The sequence below is a fragment of the Neomonachus schauinslandi genome, chromosome 7 (assembly GCF_002201575.2).
Source record: "Neomonachus schauinslandi chromosome 7, ASM220157v2, whole genome shotgun sequence".
NCBI classification, from domain to species: Eukaryota; Metazoa; Chordata; class Mammalia; order Carnivora; family Phocidae; genus Neomonachus; species Neomonachus schauinslandi.
Window position 1 is genome coordinate 50,150,659 of NC_058409.1, and position 19,548 is coordinate 50,170,206.

General features: G+C 39.7%; 1 protein-coding gene across 1 annotated transcript; it reads left to right on the top strand.

Annotated features, from left to right (window-relative positions):
• Positions 1-5,613: 5,613 nt before the first annotated feature.
• On the top strand, positions 5,614-18,662 carry MRPS36 (mitochondrial ribosomal protein S36). Its single transcript, XM_021700406.1, has 4 exons — positions 5,614-5,726; positions 16,138-16,201; positions 17,808-17,995; positions 18,519-18,662. The coding sequence occupies exons 1-4, from the start codon at positions 5,685-5,687 to the stop codon at positions 18,534-18,536; spliced, it is 312 nt and encodes a 103-aa protein (XP_021556081.1). The 5' UTR covers positions 5,614-5,684; the 3' UTR covers positions 18,537-18,662.
• The last annotated feature ends 886 nt before the right edge of the window (positions 18,663-19,548 follow it).

The window sequence follows — 19,548 nt, forward strand, 5'->3', positions numbered from 1 at the left end:
ATTTAGTCTTCATTTGTTTTGATAAATTATAATTTATGTGTAGTTTTATTCTTTTTGCCATAGTGTATTCTTGGAAATTGTCTATATAAATTATTGTAAAGCAAGTTTTATATATATATGTACATATATACATATATGCATATATGTGTACATATATATGTATACTTTTTCTTTTAAGATTTATTTATTCTAGAGAGAGAGTAGGCACGCAAGCAGGGGGAGGGGCAGAGGGAGAGAATCTCTCAAGCAGACTCCTCACTGGGCACAGAGCACAAAACCGGGCTATATCCTCCCCCACCCATGAGATCATGACTGGAGCCGAAACCAAGAGCTGGAAGTTCAACTAACCGAGCCACCCAGGCGCCCCAACAAGTTTTATTTTTATTTTAATTTTTTTATTATTTTTTAAAAAGATCTTATTTATTTGATAGAGACACAGCGAGAGAGGGAACACAAGCAGGGGGAGGGGGAGAGGGAGAAGCAGGCTTCCCACGGAGCAGGGAGCCAGATGCAGGGCTCGATCCCAAGACCCTGGGATCATGACCTGAGAGGAAGGCAGATGCTTAACGACTGAGCCACCCAGGTGCTCCCAAGTTTTATTTTTCTTATAGGAAAGCATTATTCTGGAAAATACCTTCCTGATGTAAAGATTTAGAATCATCTAAAAATCTTTTTGCATTTTCCTGGGATTTTCTTATCTTCTGTATTCCCTTCTAAAGCCCAAATCTGAGACAGAAATTTCATTAGTCAGTTTTTCCTCAAGTGCTGAATAACAACTCCCTGGCTTAACAACAAACATATCTCTCTTGGATCCATAGTGTGGCTGATCATTGGAGGAGCTGAGGACCATCCACTGTCTGAAACATTCTCATGGTTTATGTGGCGAAGTCAAATTACACAAGCACTTTTAAAGTTTCTAGTTGGACACCTGGGTGGCTTAGTTGGTTAAACCTCTGCCTTCGGCTCAGGTCATGATCACAGGGTCCTGGGATCGAGCCCCACATTGGGCTCCTTGCTCAGTGGGGAGCCTGCTTCTCTGCCTGCTCTGCCTGCCGCTCCCTCTGCTTGAACTCTCTCTCTCTCTGATATAAAGAAATAGTCTTTTTTTTTTCAAATAAAGTTTCTACTTGGAAGAGGTGTACATTGGGGCGCCTGGGTGGCTCAGTTGGTTAAGCGACTGCCTTCGGCTCAGGTCATGATCCTGGAGTCCCGGGATCGAGTCCCGCATCGGGCTCCCTGCTCGGCAGGGAGTCTGCTTCTCTCTCTGACCCTCTTCCCTCTCATGTTCTCTGTCTCTCATTCTCTCTGTCTCAAATAAATAAAATCTTTAAAAAAAAAAAAAAAAGAGGTGTACATTGTTTCCACCAAGGCTCCATTCACCAAGCCAAACATCACTGGGACAGGAAAGTATAATCCCACAGTAGGGGAGTGCTAGGTTTCAGAAAGGGGGAAGAAAATGGGTATCTGCTGAAAAGAATACAGTCCACTACAGTTTGCAGTCTTGGTCTTAAATATTAACTTCCCTTTTGCACATAAAAGACACACCCTTCCCCAAGGAAAGTAAGTTAACAGTGTCATCCAATCATAACAGTTTCAAAGTTCGGGATCTCATGATAGTCTTTCACATCAGGTCCAGATGTGGCTCTTCATGATCTGGAGATTAATGAACTGAAAAGACAAATTCTGTTGCTTCACATAGCCAGCATACAATAGTGGACAAGGTTAGCAATTCTGAAATACTGCTTGGCAAATGATAGGAGGTGCCCCTTCCTAAGGAGAGGGAACACCTTATGATTAGGCTCTTATGCTGCTCATTGGAAGAGGTTATTTTGTCATTTCCGACTCTCCCCTTTGCTAAGTTCCCCCACCCTTTTTTTAAAAAAAGATTTTATTTATATGACAGAGACACAGCGAGAGAGGGGACACAAGCAGGGGCAGAGGGAGAGGGAGAATCGGACTCCCCGCTGAGCAAGGAGCCCGATGCGGGACTCGATCCCAGGACCCTGGGATCATGACCTAAGCCAAAGGCAGACGCTTAACAACTGAGCCACCCAGGCGCCCAAGTTCCCCGTTTCCATGACTAACCTTGGACATATCTGAAGAGGGCATTAAAGAGTATGTCCTGAGCAGCTTCCTCAATTGGGAACACATATCATTTTACATTTCAGTCTCAAATTCTGCGCTGTGGTGCTTTTGTTAGTGTATGTGTATATATATGTGTGTATGTATATATATGTATATGTAATTTTTTTTTTTAAGATTTTATTTATTTGACAGGGAGAGACACAGCGAGAGAGGGAACACAAGCAGGGGGCGTGGGAGAGGGAGAAGCAGGCTTCCCGTGGAGCCGGGAGCCCAATGCAGAGCTCGATCCCAGGACCCTGGATCATGACCTGAGTTGAAGGCAGACGCTTAACGACTGAGCCACCCAGGTGCCCCAGGAGTTTCAAAAAAAAATTTTTTTTTAAAGATTTTATTTATTTATTTGAGAGAGAGAATGAGAGACAGAGAGCATGAGAGGGAAGAGGGTCAGAGGGAGAAGCAGACCCCTTGCTGAGCAGAGAGCCCAATGCGGGACTCGATCCCGGGACTCCAGGATCATGACCTGAGCCGAAGGCAGTCGTTTAACCAACTGAGCCACCCAGGCGCCCCCAAATTTTTTTATCAAGAAAAAACTCACCAAGTTGTACTCAGTACATACATACATTCATTCATTCATTCATTCATTCATTCATTCATTTATGTTTTATTTGTCAGAGAGTGAGCACAAGCAGGGGGAGCGGCAGGCAGAGGGGGAAGCAGGCACCCTGCTGAGCTAGGAGCCCGATGCGGGACTCAATCCCAGGATTCCGGGATCATGACCAGAGCCAAAGGCAGATGCTTAACCCACTGAGCCACCCAGGCGCCCCTGTATATGTACTTTATATTGCATCACATCAGGAGGCTGACATGTATGGTGAGTTTTTCCTAAAGGTCTACAGCCAATGTCAGAAAAGGGAACGTGGAACAAGAAAGTAGTCAAAGGCCAAGTAGATAGAGACATTTAAGAATACATAATACAAGAAGTAGAATCAGATGGTGTGCTCCAGGTTCATGAGAATAGCCAAATAATAGTATTGAGAGTGTAGACAGAAATCACAGGACCTGAGTAAGGTCAGTAATCAAATGATCTGATGACATACCTGATGGTGACTGATAGAAACTGATTAGCAGTAGGAAAAGAAGACATGATTTGAGGGTTGAAGCAAGTTGCTGCTTCCACTTTAACTACTTTTATCATCTTCATCCTAGAGAGAATTAATTTATAAGAGCTGGATGATAATTCTGTGGAGTATGAATATCAACACTTAGAAATGAAGCCACAAGTAAAGAAAAGTCATATTTTCCTGGCTGACTCCCCAAAACAAAATCCATACCAATATGACCAGTAATTTGCACTGCATTTGACATTTTCTGAAATTTATTATCAGGTATTCCCAGGAGACTTCTTTGTATTTGAGGACTTGGAAAGTTTTGTTGTTTTCTTTTTCTTTCTTTCTTTTTTTTTTTTTAGACTATTTATTTTAGAGAAGGAGACAGTGCCAGCGGGGGGTTGGAGGAGAGGGAGAGGGACAAGCAGACTCTGCGTTGAGCCCATATGGAGCTAGATGTGGGGCTTGATCCAACGATGCCAAGATCATGACCTGAGCTGAAATCAAGAGTCCGAAGGTTGACTGAGCTACCCAGGTACCCCTGGAAAGTTTATTTTTTAATAAACTCTCTAAATTATGGGACTTCTTTTTCCATAATCATTTCTTAAATATAGTCATAAGGGAAAATGAAAAACATTTAGAAAAGTAACCAAGAAAGTCTATGTCTTTTAAATGACCTTAGAATGAGAATCTAGGGAATGTCTGGGTGGCTCGGTTAAGCATCTGCCTTCGGCTCAGGTCATGATCCTAGGGTCCTGGGACTAAGCCCCACATCAGGCTCCCTGCTCAGCACAGGGAGCTTCTCCCTCGCCCTCTGCCTGCTGCTCCCCCTGCTTGTGCTCTCTCTCTCTGTCAAAAAAAAAAAAAATCTTTTTAAGAAATAGAATGAGAATCTAATATTGTAGTTATTCACATAGAAACTTGCTGTTTCTGTGTGTAAACGAAAAGTCTTTGTACTAGAAATCTAAGCTTCAGCTGCTTTTGAGCTTTTCTTCCCTAGCTGTATTGAGGTCATTGATAAATAAAATTGTAAGATATTTAAAGTGTACAACTTCATTTGGTGTACATATACATTGTGAAGAGATTCCCACACCTGAGTTAACACATCACCACTTTTGAGCTTTAAGAACACATTATCTGGTTTCAGCAGTGGTGGCTTAAAACAATTTTTTAATAGCCTATTTTTTAGAGCAGTTTTAGGTTCACAGCAAAATTGCAGAAAGTAAGAGTCCCATATACTTACTGCTCCTACACATTCACAGTCTCCCCCACTAACACCATTCCTTACTAGAGTGGTGTATTTGTTACTATTGAGCCTATATTAATATGTCATTATTACCCAAAAGTGGTACATTCTATGGATTTTGACACGTATAATGACACGTATCTACCATTATGGTATCATATAGAATAGCTGCACTGTCCTAAAAAACATTATGCTCTACCTATTTGTCCCTGGCAATCACTGATCTTGTTACTATCTCTATAATTTTGCCTTTTCCATAATGTCACATAGTTGGGAGTCATTCAGTATGTAAGTTTTTCAAATACCATCTTTTACTCCTACCAAAGATGTGTTTGAGTGCCTGTGTTCCTACAACCTCCCCAGGATGTGTTATCCAAATTATGTATGTTGACCAGTTGGATGGGTGAAAATAGTGTTTCAGTGTAATTTAAATTTTATCAGAAGGGCCCATTTGGGGGCACAATAATATATTTCTAAGAAGCTTCCCAGATTTAGAAACCACTGATCTAGATCATCAAAACAAATGTGTCACTCTATTTAAAACAACTTATGGCTACATTACCTACAAAATTATGTTAAGTGGCTGCAACATACCGTGTATTAAAATTTATAACAACATAAACTAATATTTGCCACAAAATTTAGCATAATTTTTGGGGAATATGGAAGTATTATGCTTCAAAAAGAAAAACAGACTTTTGAGTTCTCTCATACTTGAAGCAGACAGCAGTTTAATACCAGGACTAATGGTAGACCCTATCAAGTAATGCCAGTAAGTGAGGGAATAATAAGCAGCCTAGTGTAGACCTGGAATTGACCTCCCTGAGCCTGCCACTAACTCCCAAGTTTTAACGAGATTGTTCGTTTTAGGAAGCCACACGACTTTGTATTACTTATTTGGTTTCAGGTTAAATTTTGGACTCAAATTAGAAACTGGCTATCTGGAGAAGAAATGGCCCTAGTTTACTCGTAGGCTGATGGCACAACAAACCCAACACCACAAACCTTCGTCTGCAAAACTGAACAATGGGGAGCACGTGGGGCAGTTCCTAGGCGGGAAGTGGGGCGGGGTGGGGCGGGGCCAGGCACAGAGGGTGGGTTAGCTCGGTAGTGGAGGAGGATCCGGGAACGCCCGCTCGTCCCTCCTCCGTGACGCCACAGGCAGGGCCCCGCCCCCAGCTGCCCAGGACTCCTGTTATTTCTGCGCCTAGCGAGCGCGCCGGAAGCTGCTGCCCCATCCTGGGGTCATGATGGGCAGTAAGATGGCGTCTGCCAGCAGGGTCGTTCAGGTAAGGAAATTCGGTCGCTTTTTCGCACCGTGGGCGGTAGGGATAGTGCTGATTATAGCAAAGGCGCTGGGGAGACAGGGCGGTGGCGGAGGCTGCGCGGTCACCGCGGCCTTGGCTAGCGCCAGCGACGCGACTCGGGGGTATGTGTGAAAATTGGACCTTGAGCCCATTGGGTCGGGCAGTGAGCCGGGACTGTAGCTGAGGGTTCCAGCCAGGCTGCAGGACTGCAGTGTATCAGCACGTAGGCACAGAGCAGCTACGCGGTTCCCGGACTGTACTCTGCCAGGATCTCCGTAGCCCTCTTAGGAGTCAGCGGGCTAGGCTTCCCTGGCAATAGTCTGGCCAATTGACGTTCAGCATTGTCTGTGATGTCCCGGATCAGCCAATCGTAAGGACGGCGGTAACGGCGAGTGGAAGGAAGCGAACCTTGTATCTGACCCAGTGTCCCTTCAAGGTCTCGGGAATGGCAGGAGAACTGGCCCTGCGAGCTGCGTCCTTACCCCGGGCCTGTTTTCCCCCACCAGTCCGGGCGTCTAGTTACTGGCTGGATGGAGGGAGTTGGAGGGGGGAAAAGATGATATTTAAGTTTATCTATAATGCTTTTACATTACATTACAGATGTTGGTTTCCCAAGCTTTTTTTCCCTTGAGTTTAGATTGGTAGCTAGAGGAACTTTGTTAATCCGAACATCATTTACTAACTCCTGATAGCTTTTATGTTTGCTTCTCCAGCTGTGATTGCTTAAATTAAATACGAGAGGTAAAGTTGGTATATAAAGGGACACAACCTCCACATTTGTGGTTGTTTTACACAATCTGTGTAAAGTATACTCTCAAAGTGTATTACTGTATGATTTTTAACTTTGATATGAGAAGTGCATTTACCTTTGCACAAATACACCTCTTTTTAAAAAATTTTTTATTATGTTAATCACCATACATTACATCATTAGTTTTTGATGTAGTGTTCCATGATTCATTGTTACAAATACACCTCTTAAAAAGACTTCTTAGGGCGCCTGGGTGGCTCAGTTGGTTATGCGACTGCCTTCGGCTCAGGTTATGATCCTGGAGTCCCGGGATCGAGTCCCGCATCGGGCTCCCTGCTCAGCGAGGAGCCTGCTTCTCCCTCTGACCCTCCCCCTTCTTATGTACTCTCTCTCTCATTCTCGCTCTCTCAAATAAATAAATAAAATCTTTAAAAAAAAAAAAAAAAGACTTCTTAAAGTTGTTTCAGTTTGAAAGATAATCCTAGATCCCAGCCTTCGGTCTCATTGCAAGGAATGATCCTCACTTACCACTCATTCAGTGGGTAGATATTGAGCATTAACTAATTAAAGATTCTGGGAGGACAAGGAGAACCTCTAACAAAGGACTGGTATCCATAATGTATGACCATACATATCCATAATATATAGCTCAATTTAAAAACGGGCTAAAAAGTTGAAACTGCACAAAAGAAGATACACAAATGAGCAATAAGCCTGTGAAAAGATGCTCTACTTCATTACTTGCCAGGACGATTCAAATTGAAGCCAGGAAGTACTACTGCATCTACCAAAGTTATTAAAATTTTAAAAACTGGCAGGGCACCTGGGTGGCTTAGTTGTTAAGCAACTGCCTTCGGCTCAGGTCATGATCCCAGGGTCCTGGGGTCGAGCCCCACATCGAGCCCCCGCCCTGCTCAGCGAGGAGCCTGCTTCTCCCTCTCCCACACCCCCTGCTTGTGTTCCCTCTGTCGCTGTCTCTCTCTGTCAAATAAATAAATTTTTTAAAAAATATTAAAAAAAATTTTTTTAGACTGGCCATACAGAGAGATGACAATGTGAAGCACCTGAAACCCATACGTTGCTGGTAGGAGTATAATTCGTATAGCCACTTTTTAAAATCTGTTTTGTCAGTCTCTGGTAGTTAAACATACGTACCCCATGACCTAGCAATTTTACTCATAGGTTTATACCCAAGAGAAATAACATACATTTATCTACAAAAAGACATAGAAATGTCTGAATGCCAAGCATATATATTTGATATATAGACTGATGTAAGCAGAAAAATGATAATTTATCACTTACAAAATCATTTTGACTGCATGAGACATGAGACATGGGAAGAAGGTTTGAGATTTACAAGTGAAGTGAAGATACACCTCCGGGAAGGAGGTTGAGAGTGCTGGTTATAGAATATTGAATGGTCCCTGTGTCCTAGGCTAGATAAGAAAAGGAGGTCAAGTCAGGGTGGAACCAGTTGACTGGAAAAAAGAACAATCAAAGAAATGAAGGGTTTGGTGAAGCTTATAGTGGGAAGTAAGAGAGAAGAGTTATACTTTAAAAGTTGTAGTTGAGGTTAGATTTTAGGTTATTTTAGGGACAATAAAGCTCTGAACTCAGTGAAGAATTAAAAGGACTTTTCAGAAGTAAATACTGAAGTAGAAGGAATATAAAGGTAAATAGGCAACTCAGAAGTTTTGTTAAAGGAAATAGTGCATGAAAAGAGGAAAATGAAAAAAATCACAAAATAATGAAGGAAAAGATTAGAAGGATTCAGAGAAAGTCATAGAAGTAGATAAAAACAGGAAGCTGCAACTTTTATATAATAAGTAGTCTCTGAAAAAGTAAAAGCAAATAGAACAAGTCTCAAAACCCGTAAGTTACTAAAACTTGCCTGATGTAAAAGAAGACTTAAACCTATACCTTAGGCTTGAGAGAATTAACCAACTGTGTTTGAGTAATGGGTATATTCTAGTAGAATCTTGAAAATTTTAAAGATTTTTTTTTTTAAATTTATTTTTTTAACAGAGAGAGAGACAGCGAGAGAGGGAACACAAGCAGGGAGAGTGGGAGAGGGAGAAGCAGGCTTCCCGCCGAACGGGGAGCCCGATGTGGGACTCGATCCCAGGACCCTGGGATCATGACCTGAGCCGAAGGCAGACGCTTAACGACTGAGCCACCCAGGCGCCCCGAATCTTGAAAATTTTAAAAAAATATTTATTTATTAGAGAGCACGCGTACGCGCAAGTGCTCACATGGGGAGGAGGGGGCAGAGAGAGTGGGAGACAAGCTGACTCACCACCGAGTGGGGAGCCTGACGCACACAGGGCTGGATCCCAGGACCCTGAGGTCATGACTTAAGCCGAAACCAAGAGTCGGATGCCCAACTGACTAAGCCACCCAGGAGCCCCTAGAATCTTTAGATTTTTAAAGGAGAAAAAGAAAATTTGGGTGATCCAGGCTACAAGACCAAGCACTTAACAGAGAACGAAAGTTAGAGTTTTCAACAATAATAGTTCATAAAGGAGGACATGTGGATAACATATTTAAGGTAAAGATGGAAAATGTGAACCAGAGATATATCTAGCTACATTGACCTTCAAGTTGTAAAGGCCACAAATCCTTCTACATCTTCAGTAACTCAGGGAATATTGTTCCCTGGAGCCCTTCCTACTAGATCTCCCAGAGAATGAAAGACAACTAAGGAATATTTAGTTGTACTTGGAGTTGTTTAAACATAGGAAACGGATATGAACATTGAATATATGTGGCCGTAAGAACTAAGACTAAATAATGGAGATACGAGGGAAAGACTTGTTGGTAATACTGTTGTTTGACAGTATAGCTCTAGTTCAACTTGTAAAATGGAGGAATAAGGGGGGAGAGTATACAAAAGGTAGAATACACTTGCTACTGCCCCTGGTTATTAACTGGTAGTAAAAGATGGGAAGGAAAGCAGAGAAGAGATCCCGATCACCTGCTTTCATTCTTTCTCATAATAATGAACCAATGGGTAGTATCTCAGAAAGTGGCCATTAAGGGAATTATGTAAAGATAGTAATGTAAATATAAATACACAAAAGTACAATTTACAAATCTTTCCAAATTAAAAAAATCCCACAAACGAAAGCAAAGAAAAAGGTAATATGACAAAGGAATTTATTTTTAAATAATCATAAAATGATGTGACAAAATATACCAAACTTGTGAATTATATCTGTAAATGTAAATGGTCTAAATCAAATTATTATTCTCAAATTGGCTAACAAATGCCTATCCAATGCTATGCTATATATGAGGCATACCTAAAACTAAGAGACCTAGAAAGGTAAAAATTAAAACCTATTTAACTGATCTGTGACAAAGGAGCAAACGCAATAGATGGTGAAAAGATAGTCTTTTCAATAAATGTTGTGGAACAACTGGATATCCACTTGGAAAAAAATGAATCTAGACATAGACCTTATACCCTTCACAAAAATTGACTCAAAATGGATCATAGAATTGTATGTAAAATGCAAAACTAGAAAATAACATAAGAAAAAATGTAGATGATATTGGGTTTGGCTGTGACTTTTTATTATTTATTTATTTATTCCCCCCCCCAAAGATTTTATTTATTTATTTTGACAGAGAGAAACATGCATATAAGTTTCCTCCATGTCTTTTCATGGCTTGATGCCCAAGCACGGATGAGCAGAAGCAGGGGGAGGGACAGAGGTAGGGGGAGGGGCAGAGGCAGAGGGAGAAGCAGGTTCCCCACTGAGCAGGGAGCCCAATTCGGGACTGGATCCCAGGACCTTGGGATCATGACCTGAGCTGAAGGGAAACGCCCAACCAACTGAGCCACCCAGGCGTCCCTGGCTATGACTTTTTAGATACAACACCAAAGACATGATATGTGAAAGAAATGATAAGCTGGATGTTATTCAAGTTAAAATCTTGTCTGCAAAAGACAGTTAAGATAGTGAGATGACAAGCCACAGACTGGGAGAAAATATATGCGAAAAACATTTAATAAAGGACCATTATCCAAATTATACAAAGAACTCTTAAAACTTAACAATAAGAAAACAACCTGATTTAAAAATGGGCAGGGTGGGCGCCTGGGTGGCTCAGTTGGTTAAGCGACTGCCTTCGGCTCAGGTCATGATCCCAGGGTCCTGGGATCGAGTCCCACATCGGGCTCCCGGCTCAGCGGGGAGCCTGCTTCTCCCTCTGACCTTCTCCCCTCTCATGCTGTTTCTCTCTCGCTCGCTCTCTGATAAATAAATAAATAAAATCTTTAAAAAAAATTAAAAATAAAAATGGGCAGGGTGCCTGGGTGGCTCATTCCGTTAAGTGTCTGGCTCTTGATCTCAGCTCAGGTCTTGATAGGATCCTGAGTTTGAGTTTGAGCCCTGCCCTGGGCTGTGGAGCTTACATAAAGACAACAACAACAAAATGGCTTAAAGACCTGAACAGACCCCTCATCAAAGAAGACAGATCACACACAGGCATATGAAAAGATGCTCATCATCATATGTCATCATGGATTTGCAAATTAAGACAACAGTGAAATATCACTTCATACCTATTAGAGTGGCCAAAATCCAGAAGAACATTGATACCACCGAATGCTGGCAAAGATCTGGAGCATTAGGCACTCTCGTTCACTCCTGGTGAGAATGCAATATGGTACAGCCTCTTTGGAAGGCAGTTTGGCAGTTTCTTTAAAAACTTGATATACTTTTACTATATGATCAAACAATTGCACTTTGCTGTTTACCCAAATGAGTTGAAAACTTAGGTCTACATAGAAACCTGCACATGGATATTTATAGCAGCTTTATTCATAATTGTAAAAATTTGGAAGCAACCAAGATATCCTTTAGTAGTAGGTAAATAGATAACATAAACTGTGGTACATCCAGACAATGGACTATTATCCAACACTAAAAAGAAATTTGCTATCAAGCCATGAAAAGACACGGAGGAAACTTATATGCATGTTACTAAGTGAAAGAAACCGAACTGAAAAGACTACTTACTGAATGATTCCAAATATGTGACATTCTGGAAAAGACAAAACTGTGGAGACAGTAAAAAGATCAGTGGTTGCCAGGGGTTTGTTGGAGAGGAAGTGATAAATTGCATATGGATCTGATATTTTAATGTAAAAAATGAAGCCAAAGTTGCAAAGAATTATACATGCACAAATGAGTGCATATAAAACTGATAAAATCTAAATAAGCTATATGGACTGTATCAATGTCAGTTTCCTGGTTTTGTTACTGTGCTATAGTTCTGTAAGATATTACTGTAGTAGGAAACTGAATGAAGGTACCTGCAATTTCCCTGTACATTTCTTGCAACTTCCTATGACTCCATAATTATTTCAAAATTGAAAATTAAAAGAAACAAAGCCATGCAATACCAAATGAAAACAAGACTTTGTTTATAACCTGGGAACAGTGAAAACTTTCCCAACTATGCTTTAATATCAAGATACAGTAAGGGGAAAAACCTGACAGTTTGGGCCGTACTAGAAAGAAAAAAACACCTTTACTCATTCAAAAAATTAAAAAGCATTCGACTAAAAAAAAAAAAAACAAGGAAAAAAATTTGCAACAGAAAAAGGGTTAATAACCATACTATATAAAGAATTTGTAAGCATAGAAAAATAGGCAAGAGCTGTGAATGTACTCTTCACAGGTGAAGAAATGAAAATGGCTCTTAACCATATGAAAAACTGGACAGCCTCACAATAAGTGAGAATTACAACTACATGGAGATAACATTTTTCCTCACTTAGATTTTATTAAAAATGTACAAGTTAGATAACATAAGTCTGTTGGGAAGGCTGTGTGTAAGCAGGCACTTATCGGTCGCTCTAGGAACCAATATGGGAATGTAAAACAGTAGAACCTCTGTGAAAGAAAATCTAGGAGTATCTCTCAAAATTAGTTTTCTATCTTTTGACCCAGCAATCTCTTTCCTAGGAATCTATCCCACAGATATACTGGCACAGATAAGAATAGTATGAGGATATTTACTGTATGCATTATTTGTAATAAAGACTGGAAACAACCCAAATATCCATTAATGGGACAGGCTGAATAAACTCATGGCATTTATCATGAATTTATACTGACCCCTTAGATTCCAGTCTGAACACCCCAGCATTCTTCCTTCTCTTTCCCCCCCAATCCCACACTTTCTCCCACAGGCAAATCCCTGGCTCCCCCAAATATCAATATAAATGTATGTACTCATTGGCTCAGTCCTACAGTAGATAGAAAATGGTTTCAAAATTGCTGTATTTATACAACTCCCAACACCAAACTAAGAAGTTCAAAATTTCTTTGTATTTATTATTATTATTATTACCATTGCCTTTAGACTGAAGTATAGTCTAAGCCCTATGAAAGTTATTTGGATTAGCTCTTTTTTATTCTCTTAGTTATGTTACCCAACTAATATACAGTTAGAGTTGCTTCTTGGTGTTTACATTTAGAGTTTAAAAAGCAAATTTTGAGAGAGGAAAATTTGAGCATAAGCTAAGTATTAGATGATACTGAAGAATTATTTTTAACTTGTGAATTGTAAAATGTATTGGGGTTGTGATTTCACAAAAATCTGTTTTCTGTTAGTGATACATATGGAAGGTATTAACAGGTAAGAGGAGATGGTTGGGATTTGTTTAATGGGGGAAGGGGTGATAAAATAAGATTATATTACTGTTGAAATTGTATAATGTGTCAGGATTTATTTTATTTTTTGTTTATTAGGGTTTATTATAGTACTTTCTCTACTCTCATGTATTTAGAAAAATTTCTTTTAAGGGGATACCAGGGGCACCTGGGTGGCTCAGTCAGTTAAGCATCTGATTTCAGCTCAGGTCATGATCTCAGGGTCCTGGATCAAGCCCTGCATTGGGCTCCCTGTTCAGCGGGGAGTCTGCTTGTCTGTTTCCCTCTGCCCCTTCCCCTGCTCATTCTCTCTCTCTCTCTCTCCTTCCCTCAAATAAATAAATAAAATCTTTTAAAAGGTGGACACGAGGGGCGCCTGGGTGGCTCAGTCGGTTAAGCGGCTGCCTTCAGCTCAGGTCATGATCTTAGGGTCCTGGGATCGAGCCCCGCATCGGGCTCCCTGCTCAGCAGAGAGACTGCTTCTCCCTTTCCCTCTGCCTGCTGCTCTGCCTACTTATGCTATCTCTCTGTCAAATAAATAAATTTAAAAAAATCTTAAAAAGAAAAAAAGGACATGAAACTGGAAATTTAATCTATAAGGGCATATTACATCATATTTTTAAGTGTGCAAAAGTAATGCTGAAATGGATTCTCTGTGTACGTACGGTTGTGTAAGTGTGTGTATACATACATAGTTAGTCCTAACTTACAAATGGTCTCTATTCACTCACTTGGCAAATGTTTCCGGAGCATTTAGTATGTACCAGGAACTACTGCAGAAATGCCAATTTCTCTGACTCTGCCTTTTCAGGAGCTTAGCTGTCCTGTAATCATTGGCTCATTGATCTGTCCTCTGCATAATATTCTTAAAATGTTCAGGATGCCGTGGAAACACAAAGGAGGAGTTTTAAAATCAGACTTTGAAATCAGGAAAGCTTTTTAGAGGGGAGTGATATTTGATTGTTTTAAAAGATAAACAGATGAGGGGCACCTGGATGGCTCAGTCTGTTAGGTGTCTGCCTTCAGCTCAGGTCATGATACCGGGGTGTTTGCATCGAGCCCCGCTTCGGGTGTCCTGCTCAGCGGGGAGTCTGCTTCTCCCTCTGCCCCTTTCCCTGTTCGTGCTCTCTCTCTTGCCCCCCTTTGCTCTCTCTCAAATAAATAAATAAAATCTTAAAAACAAAACAAAACCAAACCAGATGAAAGCATGAGGCATGGAAGTGGGGCGGGACTGAGGATAGATTTCCTGGCAGAGAACACAAGCTGTGGATTGAATGGCATGATGAATAGGAACAGAAAAGTACTTCAGAATACCTGGAATAAAAAAAAAAGAATACCTGGAATAAAAGGTCTATAAGACAATGGTGGGGAATGAGGCTTGAGAGGTAAGGAAATGCCAGATCAGGATGGGCCTTGTGAAGGACAGATGTGGAATTTGAAGTTTATTTTGAAAGCTGTTGAACATTTTAAGAACTTTTAAATGGGGTATTGAGAGTGGATGGCTAGAACATTCTTTAAAGAACCTTGGCTATGAAAAGGGAAAAAGTCACTAGAGGGAGAATTGCTTTTTTAAAAATTTTTATTTAAGTATAGTTGACACACAATATTACATTAGAGTTTTGTTGTTTTTTTTAAGATTTTTATTTATTTATTCATGAGGACAGAGAGAGCGCACAAGCAGAGGGAGGGGCAGGCAGAGGGAGAAGCAGGCTCCCCGCTGAGAAGGGAGGCCGATATGAGGCTCTATCCCAGGACCCTGGGATCACGACCTGAGACCTGAGCCGAAGGCAGAAGCTTAACGACTGAGCCCCCAGGCGCCCTAGAGTTTTGTTTTTTACCATGAAAGGAAAGGAAGACAACTCTATTCCAGCATTTTCTCTCAGCAGCACAATTGTGGTGGTTTCAGGCGAGTCCCAGCAAGGCTATTTACTTCTGTAGTCATATAAAATATATAATATATAGTACATATATACAGATATTTTGCAAATAAACACACATCTCAATATCATTAGTTACAGAGCAACTCAGAGATTAGATGCAAATAGTACTGTTCATTAGAGTCTTAGCATTGTGTATTCAGATAATTTCATATTGAAATGTCCATTTAAGTTCCTCTATAGCATTATCTGGAATTTTAGGGATAAAACATTAATACTCTGCAAATATCTGTTATAAAAACAATATTCTAAAAATACATATTTCTGTGGGTATAGCCCTCAGACCAAATGTGCTAACAAATGTTTAAGTCTGTTTTATGGGGGTTGGGGATTATAGATAGTATTTTCTTACTTGTGCTTTTTTCAATTTCTTCCGAATTTTTTACACAGAACATGTGTTACTTTTGTAGTCAGAAAAAGTATTTTCCTTTAAAAATTTGTCAGTGAGTGAGAGCCCACACAAGCAGGGGGAGCGGGGGGCATAGGGAAAAGCAGGCTCCTCGCTGATGGGGAACTCAGTCTCTCACCCTGGGACCACGACCTCAGCTGAAGGCAGACGGTTAACCAACTGAGCCTCCCAGGAAAAGTATTTTCTTAATGACCTAATTTTCAGTATGCTTCTTACCCTGTTTTACACTGCTAGATATTGACATAGTAGGAAAACAACACTCAATACAAGTCAGGAAACTTTGAATTCTTACCAGGCAGCAGGGCAATATATATCATGCAACATAAAATGTGTCATCTTTTTCATAGGGTTGTTTTTGAGGTCAGTTGGTAGTATAGTAAAATGTCTTATAATGTGAAAAGTCCAAAGTTATTATGAAGAACAGATAAACAACTTAATAGTTCATAGACCAGCTTTCCTGGCTGGGGAAGAGTAAAATAGGAAGATTTAAAGTTGCTGTCAAATACTAAGTTAGTTTATTTTAACAAAAGTATCTATGAAGCCCAGTAGGTTGTTTCTTTTATACTTAACGAGTTTATTTTAGTGCTTCATCTTTTTTTTTCCATGGATTTTATTTTTCTTTTAGGTAGTCAAGCCACATACTCCATTAATAAGGTTCCCTGACAGAAGAGACAATCCTAAACCTAACGGTAAGTTGTACTTCAGATTTTTAAAAAAATATATGTACAGGCATATGTACATATGAATATTCTATTATAGGCATTATTTCTCATTTTAAAATCAGCGAGACCATTGTAGCTTAGATCACAATGGTCTGCTAGGTTTCATGCAAGTAGAAATTAACTTACTACCTCCATTTAAAAAGGTAGTGACTCAACAGAACATATCTCTGATTTTTTAATGATAACGATTTTATATAGGGAAATTTTTGTTCTTTCCTTTCTTCTGTCCTTTAAAAGACTCTCCTATGCTTACACTGGAGAGATTGTGAGGAACAGTAGCCATTCCTATATTTTTCTCCCAGCTCACCTTCTTTTCTTTCACTCATTTATTCATTCACTCAATAAAGACTGCCTTAGCCCTGAGCAATCATTTCCTATAAAGTAACTGAAGATTCTGAACAAGTCCTGTTTTTCTTTTGCCCCTCCTTTTTACCCGATCCTTTGTCCCTGTTTTTTTTTTAATTCCAGTATAGTTAACTTACAGTGTCCAGTATAGTGATTCAACAATTCTATACATTACTCAGTGATCATTATGATTGTCCCTGTCTTTATTATATTTGATCTTTAATTCAGGGAGGAGTTTATCAAATTTTGTAGGGAGATATATATATATCTCTCTCTCCATCCTTTTTTTTTTTTTTTTTTTTTAAGATTTTATTTATTTGACAGAGAGCACAAACGGGGAGCGGGAGAGGGAGAAGCATGCTTCCCGCTGAGCAAGGGTACCCAATTCGGGGCTCCATCCCAGGACCTTGGGATCATGACCTGAGCCAAAGGCAATCACTTAAGCGACTGAGCCAGCCAGGCGCCCCTTATAGGGATATTTTTAACTGTAAATGCCACCATTTGACAAAACTTTTTTTTTTTTTAAAGATTTTTTATTTATTTATTTGAGAGACAGAGAGTGAGCGAGAGAGAGAGAGAGCACAAGCTGGAGAAGGGGCAGAGGGAGCAGGAGAGGGAGAAGCAGGCTTCCCGCCTAGCAGAGAGCCTGATGTGGGGCTCAATCCCAGGACCCCGGGATCATGACCTGAGCCGAAGGCAGATGCATAACCGACTGAGCCACCCAGGTGCCTCCATTTGACAAAACTTAAGTCAGGTAGATTATCCATATGGGTTGAACTCCACTACCTAGAAATTTTATTATTTTACAAACTTGTTTGATTTAGTAATTCATTCACTTAAAGCTACCTCCTTTTTTTTTTTTAATATTTCAGTTATTTATTTGAGAGAGACAAAGATAGAGCACGAGCGGGGAGGAGAGGGAGAAGCAGGCTTCCCTCTGAGCAGGGAGCCCAATGCGGGACTCGATCCCAGGACCCCGGGATCATAACCTGAGCCAAAGGCAGACGCTCAACTGACTGAGCCATCCAGGTGCCCCAGCTACTTCCTTATTTAAAAAGAACTTTATGAAATTACATATAGGTACTCAACTACGTTACTCAGTAATACCTCTCAGAATTACACTTAGCATTTGAAGAATGACTTGCTTACTCAATAATAGATAACTCAAAATAGTATTTTAAGACACCTGAACAATTTATTTCTCTAATTGCATTTTTTTTTTTTTCAGTATCAGAAGTTTTGAGATCAGCAGGACTACCGTCTCACTCTTCTTCAATTTCACAGCATTCTAAGGGAAGTAAATCCCCAGATTTGCTGGTGCATCAGGGTCCACCAGACACTGCAGAAATAATAAAAACATTACCTCAGAAATACAGAAGGAAACTTGTATCTCAAGAAGAAATTGAATTTATCCAAGTATGTCATTGCTCTTTATCTTAGTACTGTGGAAAACACATGAACATTTTTGGCTTTTGGAATTTCATAGGCTGATTTACTTGCTCCTTCCATCACCTTGTCATGGTGGGTCAGTAGCTAAGACCAAAATAGTCGGGTAGACCAGGACTATGAGAAATAAACCATGTACAAGCCCTCAGTAAAAGTACATGAAGGAATATATGTGTGGAAGTAGAATATGGGAAGTAGTAATAGCCATAACCACATGAAAAAAGCTCGGTAGAATCCTTGGTAATTTTTCAGTGTGAAGGGCTGCTGAGACCATGAAATTTGAGGACCACCAATCAGGGTCAACCTTGAGTCCTTTCCAGATCAGAAATTGTTCATAACATTGATAGGAGTGTCTAAGAGGAAAACCGAAACTTTTTTTTTAAACGCCTAAAGATCATTTGCTTAAAATAGTGTAAATTCATATAGTGGCCATGAGAACATTTCTTCTGTAAATTTAACACCTAATCGTTTTGCTTTGTTTTTTCCTTTTCAGCGTGGAGGTCCAGAATAATCACTGACAGTGTGGCTGCTGTTTGTCATCAGACAAAAGACTAGTCTTTACAATAAAGGACTTCCAAAATGGCACACGAGAAATTATATAGTAAACAACTTGAATAAATACTCTGCAAAAAAAAAAGAAATCTAGAAAATTTAGATGGACAATTGTATCTCCTAATATATGTATCTTGGTCAGCTTCTCCACAAGCTTACCTAATTGTTTATATGCTTATTAAAGTATACATTTTTAAATGTTAGCCTATTAATTTACTCTCGATTATCAAGTATTACCAGTGTTGAGCTACTAAAAGCACACAATATCTAGTAAACTATCACAGGTTTCCCATGATTTCCCTTTTGTTTCAGTTTCTTTTTAGACATGGAAAGATTTATTAGAATTGCTGCTTTTGGGAATTGATTTTCCTGAAATTGGATGAGGATCAGTGAAAGAATGACTCCATTATTTGTTCTTAGTTTTCTCCCCCTTTTTTTCATTCACAAAGTTACTGGAGTATAACTAGTTTAAAAAGTGTGTCCTACCCTAAATGATAAAAATATAGTCAAGGTAAAATAGGTGACTTTGTGGTATTAAAACTGGGAGTTAATACAAAAGATTATTTGTAACCTATATTCAGAAGAAAATACCAGAGTTTAAAATGGAAAATAAGAGATCAAAATGAATATAACCTAGAAATAACCTAGAAAGTGTTTGATTAGAAATTGCAACTTACTCTGTTATTAGGGGTGTTAAGAAAGTCTTATTCTTTATTTTACTGTTTTAATTATCATCTGTGCAAATTCTGGAAACCACTAACTTTCTCAAACTTAATGTCTGAAAGTCTCATAAAATCAACCTAAATATTTACCTTACTAAGGCAATTTATGAAACTTTAATAGGGTCTTACAGTGCCAAGGCTATGTATTGTGAAAGTAAAGCCTCACAAAGCTAAATAAATTTTCTTCCATACCTTGAATGATTTCTAGAATATGCTTTAAAGAAGTCACCCTTAATAGTAAGGGTAGCT